The sequence below is a fragment of the Empidonax traillii genome, unplaced genomic scaffold (genome assembly GCF_003031625.1).
Source record: "Empidonax traillii isolate 1590-97213 ecotype Southwest subspecies unplaced genomic scaffold, ASM303162v1 scaffold64:size1360303, whole genome shotgun sequence".
NCBI classification, from domain to species: Eukaryota; Metazoa; Chordata; class Aves; order Passeriformes; family Tyrannidae; genus Empidonax; species Empidonax traillii.
Genome location: NW_020955257.1, coordinates 1,216,884 through 1,234,806, shown reverse-complemented (window position 1 = coordinate 1,234,806; position 17,923 = coordinate 1,216,884). Strand labels below are relative to the sequence as shown.

Below are 17,923 nucleotides of genomic sequence, written 5' to 3'. Positions count from 1 at the left end.
ACAAGATCAGAGATAAAAATTAGTTCTCTGCTCACCCATAACATTTTTCAGGAAAAAGTGAGCATATGAGCTCTGAACTTCCCACTTAAGAACAAGCTGAGAAAAAGAGTTTCAGTTCTCTTGTATGCTTCCTCTAAAGCCACACAGGGCACAAGTCATGTTTCTTTTCCCCAGAAAATCCCCTATAGCCAGGCAGTAGTGCCATGGGTAATGCACCTCTCTCTGAGCATTTTGAGGGGCATAGGGAGCAGGTGCTGGGACCCCATAAATCACATACACAGCCCGCACGTAGAAGGGCAGTGCCAATATTTGTGTTCCTGCCACCTGAACTGCTGGCAGTGGAGGGTCTGGGCTTCAACTGTTTTGCTAGCATGGAAATGTTCCATGATGGTGGAGTGGTGCACAAAGCCTTTTGGCAAAAGCCACATTCTGTTTGAGAATAAATTATAACCGAAGGAAATTATGTTGGGGAAGCTGCATGGGAATGATTCAGCTGTGTGTGGTACAGCACCTTGGAGTATGGAGGCTCTCAGGTAGTGTTTTCCTGTGTTGGTTTTTTTCCCCAAAACAATTGATGGACAAATGGTAAGATCAACTCTCCCTTTAAGGTACACAAGTGTTGCAGGAATTGTGAAAGTAAAAACCGCCAGAATTATTTAGGAAAATGTACTGATGGGCTGCTGGATCACATTTATTTCATGTGTTCTGTGGACAGTAATGTGGAGTTGTCCTATTGTGTGTATGTTGCCTGTGCAGTGATGAGTTTAACACATTACACAGAATGTTTCCATGTTTCCTATGTGGTGAACCCTCTGTGTCAACACACTCACCTTGTGCATCTTTGGCTATCAGCGCTATGCTTCTATAAAGGCAGAATTGTGTTGCTCTGCAAATGTTGTTCTCTGTTACAGGTGCAGGCAATATCAGGAGCGCTCAGATGGTTTTGTTAGTTTATGTATATGCTAGAAAGTAGGATTTGCATCCACAGAATTCACTGAGAGAAGTGGGCTTTGTAGGCAAAGAAGGGTTTTTTGGTTATTTTTTATTTTACCCTAGACGTGGTGCCAGTTTTGAATGCTGCTCAGCAGATTATGTGTGTATTGAGTTTGTGACTGGGTACATCTGAAGTGCAGGAAAACTGTCTTATCAGGATGCTGCCCCATATAGTGTTGCAGCCTTATTATATGCTCTAAAATATTTTAGATTGCATGAATTCACATAGGTATTAGTAATCATAAATAACTCTAAATTGCACGTGCCTCAAATATTGAGGAAAAAGCCTGTCTGTGGATTTATTTATTACTCTTTTGCTCTATTACCATTCCACTAAGGTCCCCATCTGGCAGCTACTCTGTGTTGGTCAGTGACCCATCTGCTGCCAAAAGCCACTGGTGGTTTCCAAGGGTGCAGCATCCACCCCACACCCCTCTGCCCTACAGCTAATGGATGTGTAGCAAGTGTCTGCTAGCAAGGTTCTGTGGAGTATTACACATGGAAATTTAGGAGCAGCTCAATACTAGAGGAACTTCGTCCAACTTTTTTTTGCTGAAGCATTTTTGAAACTTCTCTTTTGCTTCCAATAAATGTTTTTAATGGTTCAATAATGTTACATTGTTAGCAGAAATTAGCTTTTGGAAGAAGTCTTGAAAAGGAAAAAGGCAAATCATTCACAAATTTAGAGCTTGTATTTAGTCTTCCTGTCGGCTGTGTTACTGCAAACATAAAACATTTGCGGCACACTTTTATGGGGTCATTCTCACATGGCCTATATATTCAGTTTCTCTCATTTTATTTTTCTTCCTGTCCACTAAGGTGCAGGTCATACTTTTGCCACTTCCTCTTCCTCCCTTCAGTGCCCTAGGACAGAAAAGCTTTAGCTTTGGCGGTGTTGGGGGACTGGTAAGCAGCCTTGGCAGGGGGTGCACGTTGCCTCCCTCCTGGACTCTCCTCTCTGTTTTTTTGTAAGGAACTGGGTTTGAATGCAGTGCCCATTTTCTGCAACAAACAGTAGGTTACACTTTCAAAGCAACTTGTGTTTTTTACTTCCCATCCTCTTTGCCATCTGTCAGTAGATCTTGGTATGCAGTCTGTTAGGATTTGCTGATAAAGGTTTTATTAAGATTTATTTAATGGGATTTTCAATCTTCCAATCTTTAGTCCATGTTGGAAAAAATATTAAATAGTGACAATCCGTAGCTGCCTTGTAACTAAATCACTTAGCCCAAGAAAGAATGATTTTTAAAGAACTTCTGTCTCACAAGAGCTTAGTAGTTGTCTTGTTTGTTACCTTGCTGTGGTTACAATTGCTGCGGGGGGAGGGCAGGGGGGAAGAAAAGAAAAATTGTTAATGCAGTTGTTTGTGTGGCTTGCCCTAGATATTATTCTTATCTCTTTTTTTAATCTTTTTTTTTTTTTTCCTAATGAGCAGAAGGAACTGTGAAAGGCAAAAATGCTGAAAACAAACAATACAACTACAAATAAAAAGAATTCTTTTCATGTGATGCAAGTCAAGGGAAAATCCTAGTTCAATATGCTCTGGCTTCTTGACACTCCAGGTGTGATCAGAGATTACTTATCATCCACAGGAGAGTGGGAAGCAAGTTAATTAAAATTTTCCACCCTTTCACTGAACGAAATGTCTCCCAGTTTGAGATGCATTATTTGAACACTTCTTTTTCAGGAGAGCTCTGGCACTTTTTTTGTACTTCTGCTGGTATTCAAATCCAGTATTTGCTAGCTAGAAAGACCATCACACTCTCATCTGATGGAACAGTATATTTGAAATTATATTTCCATTGTCTCTAATAATAGTAGGTAAAATAATTACTGTATTAAATATAAAGCAAACACAAGATGAACACAAGATGACTCTTTCCCTCTGCACCCGTCCCCCAGTGTATTGTTTGTTTAGAAGCGTTTTTGCTTTAGAAAGCATTTAATATGACACCAATTAAAGGTTTCTATAACTGTGACTCCTGCTGGCACACAAATTCCAGTCGTGGGACAGGATTACAACCGATGATTCAGGAGGGGGAGGGAGAAGTCATTTCTTGTGGTCTTACAGAAAGCTTCAATTATCTGTATTTGCGAGTAAGGAGCTTGAAGCCCATGTGGATTACACCTGTTTATTCTGGAGTGACTCCTTTCTCTTGTCTGTCATCTTCAAACTCAGGCAATTATTAGGAGTAGTTTATTCCCCAGGGACCTGGGGAAGAGGTGCAGTGACTGATGCCAGCGAAGCGTCGTGCAGGGTCGGAGAGGGCTTGTTGAGGGGCATGTGGAGCTCATGTACGTCTCTGCATGATGGATACACTTCCTCCCTGCAAACAGCCTAGCATGTACATTGGGGTGTTGGGTACCGGCACACAGGAAAAATAAGAGGTCACCTTTTTGCCACATCTGTACAGAACTCCTTCAATAGGCGTGTTTGTTTTTTTGTTTTTTAAATTTAATTTCCAGATTCAAAAAACCACATTTCTTTAGGCCTAATTTACTTTAATCCTAAATGTATTCTCTGGTAACTTTACCCTTTTGAATGTGCTTACCTGCTTGTTTCCTTTCTGCACCATTGGATTGTGAAATACACCATCATCTGCTACAGATGATACTTAATCCTGACAAGTCAGACAGGTCCAAAGCCAGCCTTGTCTCGCTGCTCAGAGCCTGCAGGGACACTGGGCTGTGGCAGGAGTGATGGCGTGTCCCTGAAATAATTTGGCTTCTACAACAGTCAAATGAGCTCTGCGTGGTATTGATGTCCTTCCTCATTGCTGTAATCTCTCTCTGATTTCTGGCATTAGTTGCGCATCCTGATGCAAGGAGAAGGTTGTCCCTGCTAATCACCCACCTTAGGCAATGAATTCAAAATAGAAATCCTCTTTGCAACACAAGATGTTGCTCGGGGCACAAACAAGGTCTGCTGTGCCAGTCTTTCCTGACCTGCTAGTCTTCCATCTTCTAAATGAGTGAGCTCCTTCTGGTTTTTCCTCTGCAAACACTATTTGATGAAGGGAATGTTTTATGTAGCACCTCATGGCAGGCTTGCGATGGTAGATGCTCTGACCTTATTCTTAATGATCATGTTGCATATTTTCATCTTTATTTTCTGAAGGCGTTGTTGACCAGTCTCATAAATCTCAGCGTGTTATTAATATGTTTTCTTGAGACATTAACTCTTAAAGGCGTCTAGATATGTTATAATTTTTGCATTACCTTTGGACACTCTTTTTAAAAACTGGAAAGAGAGCGGAAGTATCCATCTTACAGAGGGAAGTTGGAGTCAAAGGAGACTCTGAATCTGCCACAGCTGCTGCACGATGAGTCCTGATCGCTTCAGAGGACATGAGTTAAGGGCCACGTGGTATTGCCCCCCTCTTGCAAGGTGTCTCTTTCCTCTCCCGGAGTTACAAACTCCAGTCTGTACATGGTGATGTTGTAAAGCAGCAGTATCTCTCTAAGACCCCAAAAGCCTCTGTACAGAAATCAGAAGTAACATTAGTAGTGTTCTCTTGTGTGCACTTTCTGGGGTAGAGCTTTTAAACATTCTCCTTTTAAGCAGGAGTGATACAGCTTCTTCAGCTATTTGCATTTGTAGTCATGATCAGGTTTTTAATAGGTATAGTCAGGCAGCCATTCAGTGATAAAGATACCAAGTGACCTAAATTACATTTGTTAGAAGAAAGGAATAGCTGAGATTGGAATTCACTAAAATACCTTGAAATGACTACAGCAGGATTTGGATTAGTTCTGATCAAATGACTATTTCATTACTGCAGAATAAATGGATTTTTTTTGGAGCTGCAAAACTATTGTGCCTTCCCCAGTGTTGAGAATTGGCAGTTAAAACTCCTTACGTGCACATGAAACCTGTGTAAGTGCCTGAGATTCTTGGCAAATATAATTGTTATTCCAATAGAATTTATTTATATTTGTAGAGACTAGTAGTTATCACTTGTCTGCTTTCTGTTTATTAAAATTAAAAACTAAAAAGGAACCTCTAGCATCTATTTGTTATATTACTGGAAGCCTTCACAATCAGACACCTCACTGGAGCAACCTTTGTCGAAACCCCAGTGGTTCTTTCCATGTGAATTACAGGGTCTGCCATTTAGTTGAAAGAGAATCAGGAAGGCTCTGCTGGGTACATGTGCAGCAGGAGCCAGACTTCTGTGCTGAAAGCGGTGCTTTTGGTCTCGCCCACAGATTTCCTGATTCAAAATAAGAAGGCAGCCATGCGTATTCGTGGGCGCTGAAAGGCATAGACTTGTTCTTATATTTTTTTGTTGTTGTTGCTGGCTATTTTGCTTTTGATCCACCACGGTAGAGTGCAGATACTCAGGATTTACTGTACCCTAGACAAGAGCAGAATCCGAGCAAAGCAGTGTTGTCATTTCTTAACTACTTGAATATAATTTTGCTTTGGAGGATGTAATTGATAACATACAGTGAATTTGTCCTGTTCAGATCTGAAATCATCTAAAGCTAGATGGATGACTCAGGCAGTGTAAAAACAAGATCACAGATGTTTACCATTTTAAACAAGCTCATTTAACAGTTTGGGATGCATGGGTGATCGGTCTTGTGCCTCGTGTTTTTGAACATTTTCCTTCCTGCCCAGCTGAACATAGAAAATGACCCGCTTCAGTACAAAACCCTTTCTCCCTCCAAGAAAACCCACAAGTGTCTTTTTTTTTTTTTTTTTTTAGTGTGGAACAGAATGTCACACTCCAAGTGGTGATACTAACTGTTGATTTTCCTTCCCAGGGAGTTGAAGTGCAGACAGATTACGTTCCACTGCTGAATTCCCTTGCCATGTACGGCTGGCAGCTGACGTGTGTGCTTCCTACTCCCATTGTGAAGACAAACAGGTAGGGAGGGGGTGGGTGCTGCCTTTTGGCCAGGGAAGTTGCTGTACAAGCACTACGGTCGGCACTAGCAATTCCCTGTGCCGTTAGTGTGGATTTCCTCACAAACCCTGCCTGCTGCAGCTGTTCTCTGGGTTTTCTCAGCATCACCAGCCACATGTGGCAGGAAGCACGTGTCTGGTGGGCAGAATACTGCAAGGTGGCTGTGTGGTCTCTGCATGGATTTTCTGGGCATTGTTTCTGCCTCTCTGTAAACTCCTTGACTGTAAAGTTCCTGCTCTGGATCTTCCAGTAACTCCTCTTAGAGCAAAGACAGAATGTGTGATAATGTTTGCAGTGAGATGTTGTCTATATGAAGACATTTTATTCTTAATAGATTTCTGTCTAATGCTGCTGATACAGTCTAGCCGAGCAGAACCATGTTAGGCTCGGAAATCATTGCTCTCGTAGCCTTGTGTGCAGATATAATAATTCTGTTGCCTGCTTTGCTATTATTAGTATTCAGAATTTTTAAATATAAATGCAAGTAATTTAAAAATACTCTTCATAACTAGTGAAAAACAGTTATCCCACTTGTTAATCATGAAGATGCTACTTTCTGAATTTTCACTGGTCAAGAATATATTTGTGCTTATATACATACCAATATAATCAGTCATGATTTCCTATCTTTAAAGAGTAAAAATGCGCAGAGCTCTTTATGAGGTCTAGATGAAGACAACTCCTACATATAAAAACCTAAAAAGTAGAGGCCATCTGTGCGGGGGAAAAATAGTATTTAACTTTTTCATATATGTTTAAATACAAGAATGAATAGAAAATCACAATTATGATTTGTAAGCCCTATCTCTTAAAGATATGTACGATTTTCTTTCTCTTCCAGCTCTCTGTATCCCACTAATAGCTTCAATAAGACAGGTCAGGCTGACAGTGCAGAAGGGCACCCTCCTAATCAAACTGCTTTTGGTTGTTCCTCCTGCTGTGCTGCAGACCTGTAGGCAGCACCCATCCCTATTCCAGATCAGTGCCCTAGGAAGGAGCGAAGGAGGGAGGGAGGCAGCACTCTGAGACACACAGGCTCCGGGGTGCTTGGGTTTCTTCTTTTTTGTTCCAAACAATTTATTCTGTGTTTACACACTGATGCTAAAACATTCAACAGAACTGTGTCACAGGCTGACAGGCTCTGTCAGGCTGAACATTTTCCCCCGCCCCAGCCCCGCAAAATACCAGGCTGCTCAAAGACACTGGGGACAGGCAACACGTAGATCATTCTTCATTTTGTTCTTCTTTGACCTGCAGAAATAAATGACTGAGATGGATTTTCGCTTTGAATGATGCTGGATGTGAATTTAATTCATTCTCAGGAGTGTGCATTTGTTTCTTTTCAGGGAGGGGAATTTATCTACAAAGCAAATTGTATTTCTTCAGAGACCTTCTTTGCCCCAGAAAGCAAAGAAGAAAGAATCTAAGGTAAATAACCTTGAGTTTCTGGTTTCTTTGGGTTTTTCTGGTGGTATTTTTATATTGTAATTGATTTCCCATAGAAGGAAAAAGGGCCTATTCAGTGTTTCTGTGATACAGTAGCCAGACACAAGGAATGGAACTGTTCAAATGAAAGAAACAAGACATGCTCAAATGATGTGAAAGCTCTTAGATTTCATTCTCTGTTAAACTTGTGGCAGCAGAAGGGATGTAGAATTCTCTTTATGTAAACCAGCCATAAACCCCCATATATGTCCTAAAATTCTCTGTCCATATTCACTGCCTGCAAGGTAGAACCAATACTGTTTTCGCTCACCCAATGCCTGTCTTTTTCTTTTCTGTTTAAATTGCACACTCTCTCTCTCTCTCTGTTTATTTTGGTAGAGCCTAGCACAATGTAGGCCTGATCTTGGCTGATGTTTCCATCTATTGTGTGAATGTTAATGAATTCTGCTACAGTTTAACCAAAAAAAGCCTCCTGAATCCAGCTAAATTATTCAACGACATAGCTGACAGCTAATGATGTATGGTTATGGGTACATGCATGTATTCCCATTTCCATTTTCAAATGTGTAGCTGTGGGAACCCCTGCCCAAACCTGTCAGGCCGTACAGCTGAGAGACTGGGAAAGTGATGACCTTCCTCCAGTACTCAAATTTGCCTTGCCCTTTCGGTATGGAAGGGATCAGGAAAGCCAGATGAAGTATGGAAAAGATCCCTGAGACCACACAACGATGAGGGTTGGATTAATGCAGCCTCGTTTGTGTTCTGAGTCTGTGTACTTAGGTGGGTGCTGCCCAGCCCGATGTCACCTGCAGGAGTGGGGCCCTCGAGGCCCTGCAGAGCTGAGCTGGAGTAGGAGATTAAAAGTTGGGTTTTACCCAACAGTTTATAGAACGCAGATAGTTTTCATCTATTAAACCCTCACTATTCTGGAGCCTGGTTCTGTGAGTGTTGTCTTTTTGATGCAGTGCAGAGCAGGGGAATATTTGGACTGATTGAAGTAGGAGAGAATTGCTGGGAGTGTGACTGTGATTTAAGGACGTACCTTCTCTCATCAGCAAAGCTGGAGCGTGGAATATTGTGTTTATATGTTACAAAGCCCATCTTATTTGGTATTTTTTCTCTTTGTTTTCAGGTGATTAAAGGGATCTTGGGATGAGCATTAGAGTGCCTGTATTTGGTCATTCTTTTCCTACCACTGTGCATGGTTTTAGTGGAAGTGGTGGGAACCCATGTGGTTTTATGTCTTCAGATAGAACAACTAGTATGATCCTGATGCCTTGTATTATAATAACACATACATACCATCCAGATGATTCAAAACTTTGTTTAAGTTTTTTTCATTCCGGGTTATAAAAACTTATTTAACAATGTCTGGTTGACAAAACAAAGGACTTACTCATTGGCAGCATTAAATATACAGGCATATTTGAGGACAAGAATCACTACAGCACATTTTCATACCAAAGGTCAAGGAAAAATGACATACCTTGATTATAGTTATAGAAAGAGATGTTAAGACTGGTTCAACATCTGTAGGTGGTTGTTGTGAGTCACATCAAAGATGCCAAACCTGGCATTTGACTAAGTTGCTGAATATTCTGCACTTACAACATCACAGGCACTCAGAGTTTTTTTTTTTTAACTTGAGATATGGCATGTCTAAAATGTTTATAGATAACCCCACGGAGGAGGGAAATAGGCTGGTAAGATTGAAAGGATATTGCATTGTTGGAAAATGATCCACCCTGTCTTTGCACATCATCGGACTGCAGCTCAGGGCACCTAGAGGAACAGAAAAGAAAACACACAAGGGGTGGTACCACTTGCTTCTCTCTTCAGTAAGTCAGAAGTACACTTGCTACTGCAATATTCAGTCAGTGATGAGGTAATCATTTTCATTCACTTTATACAAAACTGATGCTATTTCAGCAGAAACTGGCTGAATGCATTTTTGTGAAATACAACATAAATACCTGACTGAGTACACGTACATTTGCATGTACACACACAGTCTCCTACAGTTTGATCTTTACCACATTGAGGGCCCTGATCTTACCTTCTGTCAAAGAGAGCTTTGAGTTAAGGGGAACAGTGGGTGCCCAGCACTTCTGCAAATCAAAGAGGAGAAAACTCAGGTGCCTGAATTTTAAACAGTTGAGCTCTAGAACTGAGATGTTATCGTTCCTCTTTCTCTAGGTTGCAGTGCTATTGAAGTGAAAGATAACTTCCTCTAAGTAAAACCGAGAAGAATCTTGTGCAAGCCAGTTTCTTCTTCCCTCCCCCCAACTCCTTCCCCCCTCCGCCTTTTCTTTTTACATTAAGTTCTGGCCAACAGAAGGAAAGAGCATTGTTCCATCTTTGTAATCTAATAATCTTAATAGGTTTTGAATGGCTTTTTGATTGAGGAATAAATAGCTAGATCAAAAATTTATGAACACAAGATCTTCTGACCACCTTCAGCACAGACCTGATTTCTCTGGAGAAAATGGCTTTTGGAGCATGGCTGGATTTAGTCAGTGTCCTGATGAGATTATTTACACCATACAACGATTGCCTCCTAACCCACCCCTGAGTTGCCATCAGCAATGGGCACTGCTGACAAAATGGTCATGCACATTCACATGTACTTAGCAAAGTTGTGTAGGATTGGAACTCTGGAGCAAGTCCAGAGCAGGGCCACAAAGTTGATAAGGGGACTAGAGCACCTCCCCTGAAATGATGGGCTAAGGAAGTTGGGGGCTGTTTAGCCTGGAGGTTACATGGGGACCTCACAGCTGCTTTCCAATATCTGAAGGAGGCCTACAAGGAAGCCAGGCATGGAATCTTCATCAGGAACTGTAGTGATAGGACAAGGGGAAGGGCTTCAAACTGTATGAGAGCAGGTTTAGATTAGATATTAGGAAGAAATTCTCTACTGTGAGGGTGGTGAGGCACTGGAACATGTTGCCCAGAGAAGCTGTGGATGCCCTAATCCTGGCAGTGTTCAAGGCCAAGTTGGATGGTCTAGTGAGAGGTGTCCCTGCCATGGCAGTCGTGTTGGAACTAGAGTATCTTTAAAGTATCTTCCAACCCAAACATGATTCTGTGACCCTATGGTCTGGCTTTCTTTGGAAAGGTTCATTTATTTTTTGACAAGTGAAGCAGATATAATAACAGCATATTTGTCAGCCTTTATTTATGTTACACCTGTCAAGTCAGTATTTCAAGGTACTGCTAATTCCCATTTGGTTTTAATTGTAGTCAAAACACTTTTGAAGGGGTGGCTGTGGCAAGTCTTGTTCAAGTTCTGCAAGAGTCAACCTCATGTTTTATCATCAAAAAACATTCATACAAATAGTTCGGAATATTTTACTGTTTGGGTATAGTCTTGGGTATTAGTTCTGCTGCTAACCTGGTGAAAAACATTGGAATAATGCCATAGGATTGTTTCCTCTGTCTGCACTTGTGCAGCCTTGCATATCCTTCCTTTCCACATGGTGCAGGTGGGCTGCCAGGGTGCCACAGGCCTGAATGGTGACACGGTGTGTAGAGAGGAAGCCACGTGCAGGAGCAGAATTCATCAGGGTCTCATTTCTCTGCCTAACAGGTGTAGGCAGAAATGATTTTAAGCTGTCTGATTTAGTCATGCAGCTTCTTTTAATCTTGGGTCTTTTTGGTCAAGCTAGTCTTTGAATAAAAATTACGTAATAAAAACATTTCCACTCAGGAATGTAAATGTCCACGTGAGATTGTCTCTAATGGTCTTTAACATTAGGATCCCTTCTTTGTAGTTTCACTGGAGGTTCTCCAAGGAAGACATGCACAACAGAAAAATGAAGAATTCCACAAAGGCTAAATTAAGTACTAGGGACAAGCAAAGGGCAGAGGAGAAGCAGGAATTTGAAGTCACAGAGAACACGAGGAACTTGGAAGCACAGATCTCAGCAGCAGCCAAGCCCGATCCAGAACAGCAGCTGGACGATGTCATAGACTTGGGAGAGGAGGTCGCTGGAACCAAGGAGGCAGGTCCTCACCACGGCGGGGCGTCAGAAGACTCGTGTCCTGCCAGCGGCGATGCTCCTGGCACTGCCGGCACTGCCGGGCCTGGCTGCCCCGGCCAGAGCGTGCCCGGGGGCTGCGCGGGCCAGGAGGCCGAGGGAGGGGACTGCGGGGGCAGCGATGGGGCAGCGCTGGGCGAGGACTGCTCCTGTGAATGAGACCTGCCTTTCAGGGATCCCGTGAGTTGCTGAGTCTTTGCCAAGACAAAAGAACAGGTTTTGATAATCCCCACTGCTTAACCCCGTTCCTCAGCTCGGCGTTGCTTTGGCGCTGTGCTTACTCTGCTCCTTAGCACACTGGTATTTGGATGTTTCAAGTAACTACAGGGCCCAGACTTTTCAACCCACAGAAAAAGCAAAATTCCTTCCACTGTACATAGTGGGAAATGCTCTCCTAGAGCTACACTTTAAATTAAAAAGTAGGGACAGACAGAGAACATACTCACTTTTTTCTGTGACTGACCTTAGCAAATAAGCTTTGAGCCCAGGTCAGGGCAAGTGTTCCATTCCATTTGGTCAGATTTTACTCTGTAGTACTTTCTTGTCCACGTAGCTTTTCTGGAGAAGTTGTTGTGCCATATGTTATTTTGTCACTAGGCTTGTAGTGTCATGAAAATGGTATTTGGGCTTAAACAGGCTGAAGTTGGAAAGCTTAGATAAGATGGCTGTTATCCTTATTTATCTCCAGTAGCATACTTACTGACGATACTCTCCTCTGAATTTTATTAACCCTTGCAGATCTTTGAGCAATAAGCAAATTGTGTGCCTATTTTAGGCACACTGGGCAAACATGCCCTATGGCAAATTTGTGTGAGGCAGATGATTCTGATATAAAATGCCATTTCCTATTCACTCTTTGCCAATCGACAGTTCATCAGTAGCTGTGGGGGCTTGAGAAGACAGAAAAACAGGAAACAAAAAAGCAGGTAAAAAGTACTTCTGTCAGTGGTTATCCTCAATGAAATTGGATTTAGATGTTGTCTCCTGACCTTTTCCAGGTGGTTTTGCACCACTTCCTCACCATTACGAAATACCTTATGGGAAAGAACTGAAATTGTACACAGGGGTCAGTGGCCAACAGATGTCACTAAATGACCTTACGAAATGGAAGTACCTTAATAGAGCGTTTTTTCATACAAGTAACCATATTTTGGGATGGATAACGAACAGAATTCTGTAAAACTACCAGCATTTTTATGTTTGAAGCTACATTAAAATATTTACAAGTGAATGTACATGTAATATAGTTTCTGTGCCAATGTTCTCCAAGTACTTCAGTATTTTTAAAAAATGAAGGAAGGAGTGGTTTCTCTCTTTTTAACCACCTTCGTCCTTATTTAAAAGTGGTGTAGTAATCTGGTAACAAGGTGAGAAATACATTGTAAATTCCCCTGCTTTTCTTGTTTAAAGAAAGAGCTCTGTAAGTGGTTTGCCATTTTTTCCCTTGACTTGTGCCTGATAATTTTCTTTAGTCTTCAAATCAAAATGCTGTACAAAGAACGATGTTCTGTATCAGATGTGCACCTAGAGTGGTTCAAAAGCATCTTCTATGCCTAAAAATTACACAGTTGGCAGAACATTGCAGAGAAAGGAAAAATGACATCACTTTGAATATTCATTTAATTGGGACGAAGGCACTCAAGTTTAAACCATTTGATTTCACACACACAAAGCACGGTGGTATTTTTGTCATTGATTAAAGAGTTCTTTATTTTGAATTCAGTGGTTTAATCAGAGGACTGTAAGTAACTGCAGTTTCTGGTGGTATTTTTCAATTATTTCCTTCAATATCTTGATATTAGAATGGGGTTCCAAAAGCCTCAAAAATAGGTTGTTTCAGTTGTTCTATTTAAATACAAGGTCTCTGCTCTGTACAGTTTTAAGTACCTGTTTGCAGATTTTACTAGCTTAAGATCCCTCTACTGATGGTTTCTATCTCAAGGACTAGCTTTGTATTAATCTTGTTTAAAAATTCACTATACTTAATGAACGTTTTGCTAGTAGAAAGTGTTGCAGTAGAAAGACCTCTCCAAATACTTTTTAATAGAAAACATTTATTGGATTGCAATTTGACCTTGTTTAACTGGATCCCAACTGCTTACAAAACTAAGGAGAAATAAAGGTCATGAAGAGATTCCTTATTTGTGATGCTTGCAAAATTGCCAATAATTTGTCCCCAAAAGGGAGAAGTCGAGATCTGTAAGTGGTGATGAGGGGAAGCTCCTTACTACTGAATTAGCAGTATTTACCAGTGCTACAGAACTGGCTACTTGGTTTTCCTTTCCCAGCCTGACAGAGCATGGAAGGGTCTGTGGGGAAGTTGTGTTTAAGTGAAAGCTCAATTTAAAACTTTGTTCCTGTAAATGCTAGAGTGGCTTAGGGCTGGGAAGAGTCAAAGAGAACTTGCCTGTTTTTTTCAGTTTCATAAGGGCGCAAACGGCTTTGGGGTTATAGTCACATAATAATTAATTCCAACTCGTGACTTTGAAGTACCCTGAGCTGGTTCAGCTGTCTGAAGTTGTGCATGTGCTTCCACTGTGCCCCCATCTCAAGGAAAGGGAGGAAACTTAAGTCACTTCACAGGCAGATGAGCGCTGGGGAAGGCAGGTGTGGGGTACAGCAGCAAGGCTCCACAGCTGTTACCTGCGCTTCATCTCAGCTGCTTTTGCCATTTTGGGCCTGAAAAAGCAGGAATGGCCAAGGAAGTGAAAGGACTCAGTCAGCACCTTACTTGAAGCTTGAAGGGAGAAGAGAAAGAGTTAGGCCAGAGCTCAAATCCTGTCTCTGAAAACCTCAGAAAACCTGACCAACACAGGGAAAGATGCCAGCAATGGAGCGGGAGAAGTCTGTGGGAGAAGCTGAAATGGGCTTTCGGCTGCAGAGGTACAGCCTCAACTGTCAGCTCAGAGGGGACAGTGGGACTCCATCCTGGCTGCTCACACAGAGAAGCCACAGTGACTCTGAGCCACCAGGTCTGCAGCAGGGTTGGTCACCCCTGGCAGCAGATGGAGAGAGAAGCCGGGCGCTTTCTTTTGCCACAGAGAGCCAGCATTTTAAGCCAAACCTGAATTTTCCCCCAGATTAGGCAGAATTTCTCAGTAAGGTTGCAAACAAATCTTCCCGTGCCTCTCTTGGAAGGAGACACCAGCTGAGCATTGCCAGCAGGTCCTGGGCAAGGAGCTGATGGGTTGTGCTACCACACGTTCCCGGTGTCATCTGGTGACAATGCAGCCCCACAGCACAGGGGTGTGTTCCGACATGAACCATCCCTCCCAGACCAGCACAACTCAGGTGTGTACACCTGTCCCAAGAGTTGCCTGTCTCTGAGGGAGGAGCACGTGGGATACTCTATTGGGAGGACTTTCGTGTGCTGGTGTTTGGAGCAAGTGGTCATCTGAATACCCCAGCAATTGTTACAACAGGATAAATTCTAAGGAGAAGGTCCAGCTCAGACAAATGAGGAAATGTCAAAAGAGGAGTGGCTGAATTAAATGAAGGATAGAAAAGGAGTTTTATATTGCAACAAACAGTGGGGAGCAGGAGTAGAGGGGTACAACTATGATGGGTAGGATGTCCAAACTCCTGAAGCATTGTGATGAAAATAGTTAATCTAGAGTTCAGGAGGGGTTAAATGCACAAATGATTGGACTGGCACTTCATCTTGCATAATGTCTTTGATTATTGGATCTGTGCATTTGAAAACAGTATAAATGAAATAGCCCCAAGTGGCTTTAACATATGCGTGGACACGAAGCTAAGTACAAAACAAAATATCCTTTTTCCGCTACTTTGGCTCCTCTGTCAGCCTCGGTTTCTGAGGTGAGCAGGGGAAGGGCTCTGCATTTGGGCACCCTGCTTTTTCCTAGCAGTTGCCGTGACTCTGTGTTTGCCTCAGGGAGCCAATTATAGGGCAGAAATGAAGCACAATCAGCCTTTCATGCAGGAATTTCATCCTCACAGAACTGAAGAGTATAAGAAGAGCAGATACTAATTTCTTGCTGGTAAGTGCTTCTCAGAAGTATGAGGAATGTGGGTGAGCAATACCAACGCACCTATGAATTATGAGTTGTATACACAATTCATATGTCTCCGAGGCTGTTGGTGGAGATGTGCTTTTGGCTTTAGAAGATGATCCTTGCCAAAGCCTCCATCCTTAGGTGCCTGTGGTGCTGGATGTGGCAGCTGACTGTAATCAGTACCCTACCTATACGCTGAAGGGGGAGAAAAGGTTTTTCAATTGAAGTGCTTTCTATTACTCACTCTAAAAGCACCCTGCTAACTAAAGTGATGTAATAATAAACTGGATAGCCACTCTTTTTCCAGCTAATTAATGCAAATCCTATAGGAATACTTCATACTTATTGTACCAGATAAGCACAGGCAAACCAGTAAAATAAGTGTCACAAGAAGATAAAGTCTAATAAGGCTGCAGCACCAGGTAACTCACAAACCATCTCCCTAAGTTGAAATATAAATGTACAGACAGGCACATCTCTCACTCCCCATCTTTTGTTGCAAAAAAAAGAGTATCAGTCTACTTCTTCTCTTTCCCTTGCTCCTTAGCTGCTGGCAGAAGTGTAAGAGAAATAAACATTTTCTATGGTGATGTGATTCTCCATTGTGATGAGAATATTTCTCCAACCCTGTAGCAGTCAAAGAGCAGGGGCTGCTCTCTGTTCCCACCAGTGCAGCCCAATATCACATTTATTTCATTATTTGTAGACCATATGTTTATATGGGTGAATGTTCCAGGGGGGTATTTTTGTCTTCAATTAAAGCAGAGTCAGATCCAATAACAGATTTTAGGGTGAAACTGATGTTTCACTGTAAGACTACGAGACTCTAGCAAGAAGAGACTTTTCTGAAAGATTCCTAAGTGTCAACAGGAAAAGGCCATGGAGGAAGGGGACGTCAACAACTTTCCTGACTTCTTGGCTTAGAAATGGCATTTATTACAAGGTAAGAAAGCACTTCTTGTTGACATTAACAGAGGTTACCAGTATTTGGGGGTGGGGAGGTATGAAATTGTTTTTCTCCTCTCATCTTTTGGTGCAGTGTGTGTGTGTTTCATCCTGTTCTTCAAGTGGGTGAGCCCGTACAATTAGAGAGATGTGCCCTTGCCCCACAGCGCTCGGCTTGAGCGTAACAGGGGATGACAGAAGGAGGTTAGAGGGAAAAGAAGATGATTACAGAAGCAAAAGATTTCAAAATGCCTTTTGTTAAATGGACATTTTGGGGCAAGTCTGAGGAGGGGTTTGTGAAAGAGATGTCATTTGGGCTGCAGAAAGCCTATGCATTAAGCAGAAAAAAAAGGTATGCCAGTTTATAATCCACATAATGATTTAAAAGTTGTAAGAAAACCAACATGTAAAGGCTTCTCAGAATCTTTTTTATCATTACACTGTCAAAACATGCAGGAGCCTAATGTGTGATTTTTATTTTAGGGCAGCAGTACTTCCCGATAGCAATGTATTGCACGTTCCTAGGAAAACCCTGCTGCTTTCAGGCATCAAGCTCTGACATGTCAACTGCGATCTTCGTGAATGCAAAGCCCCCTCGGTGTTATTTTTTGTGACAAGCATGCTGTCCTATTTACATTCTAGAGTGAACAAACAAGGAACCATTCCTTGGAATAGGGGTACTCAGAAAGAATCTTCCTCTCGTCTGAGGAGGAGGGAATTCGATGAGACATCCCCTCTGGGTCTGCAGGGAGCGCGGAGGAGGCTGGCCATGTCAGTGGAACACAAGCACAGACCTCGGTGGATGAGGCTGCAGGCAGCAGAAGGCGTAAACTTACAGGCAAGGCCTCATCACAGCGCTGTCCCCAAAAGGCAACTCTTTTAAGGTCCATCAGTCAGTCGCACCCTCCTGATGGAAAATACAGCCTGTCCTTCAGCTGAGAGTGCTCTGAGCAGCAGTAGGTATGGGCTGCTCTCTTCAACACTCAGGAAGCACCAGCATTGTTTCAGTTGTTCTGCCACAATTACAGTAGTAGTTTTGTGCCTGGAGTTTCCCAGCTGGGCTGCCTTATTGGATTTTGAAGATGAGCTGCATGTGGATATGGCAGTAGGTATCCTACGAGCTGTACAACGTACCAGGCTGATAAAAAGAGGGTACTACTAGAGGCTGAATTCCGCATGCTGAGGCTGAAATGACTTTTGGGAGAGAACTACAGCTGGGCTGGAGGCCTTTTTTGCCAACCACAGGGAAGTTACGCTTGAAAACAAAGTGCTTCACACCAACAGTAGTGCTGCAGGCTGGAAATAGGCTGATGGGTCATTATCCTTGCAACCTCTTTAAGGCCGAGCAGGGACACACTGATGGCAAGAGACTTGCTGCATTACCTAGTTGACTATTGTCTGAAACATTTAACACAAGATAAGGAGCCACTAACAAAGAGAAGGCCTTATCTGTTTAACATTTTTACTAATTCAATATTAATTTAGTATTTTTGATACTGTTCCTTACTGAGGTCTTCAGATGTACAGTGGGGAATCTCTACCACTTTAAGGACTTGAACTGTCTATGCAGATA

The 17,923-nt window shown here is 42.3% G+C and overlaps 1 protein-coding gene across 3 annotated transcripts in view; it reads left to right on the top strand.

Moving 5' to 3' along the window:
• Positions 1–13,523, top strand: part of RFTN1 (raftlin, lipid raft linker 1) — a 98,269-nt gene extending 84,746 nt beyond the window's left edge. For all 3 annotated transcript variants that reach the window (XM_027880044.1, XM_027880042.1, XM_027880043.1), the window contains exons 8-10: positions 5,764–5,867; positions 7,253–7,334; positions 11,123–13,523. In XM_027880044.1, coding sequence (XP_027735845.1) covers positions 5,764–5,867; positions 7,253–7,334; positions 11,123–11,548 — 612 coding nt within the window. In that variant the 3' untranslated portion in view covers positions 11,549–13,523. The remainder of the gene's footprint in view (positions 1–5,763; positions 5,868–7,252; positions 7,335–11,122) is intronic.
• Positions 13,524–17,923: the final 4,400 nt, after the last annotated feature.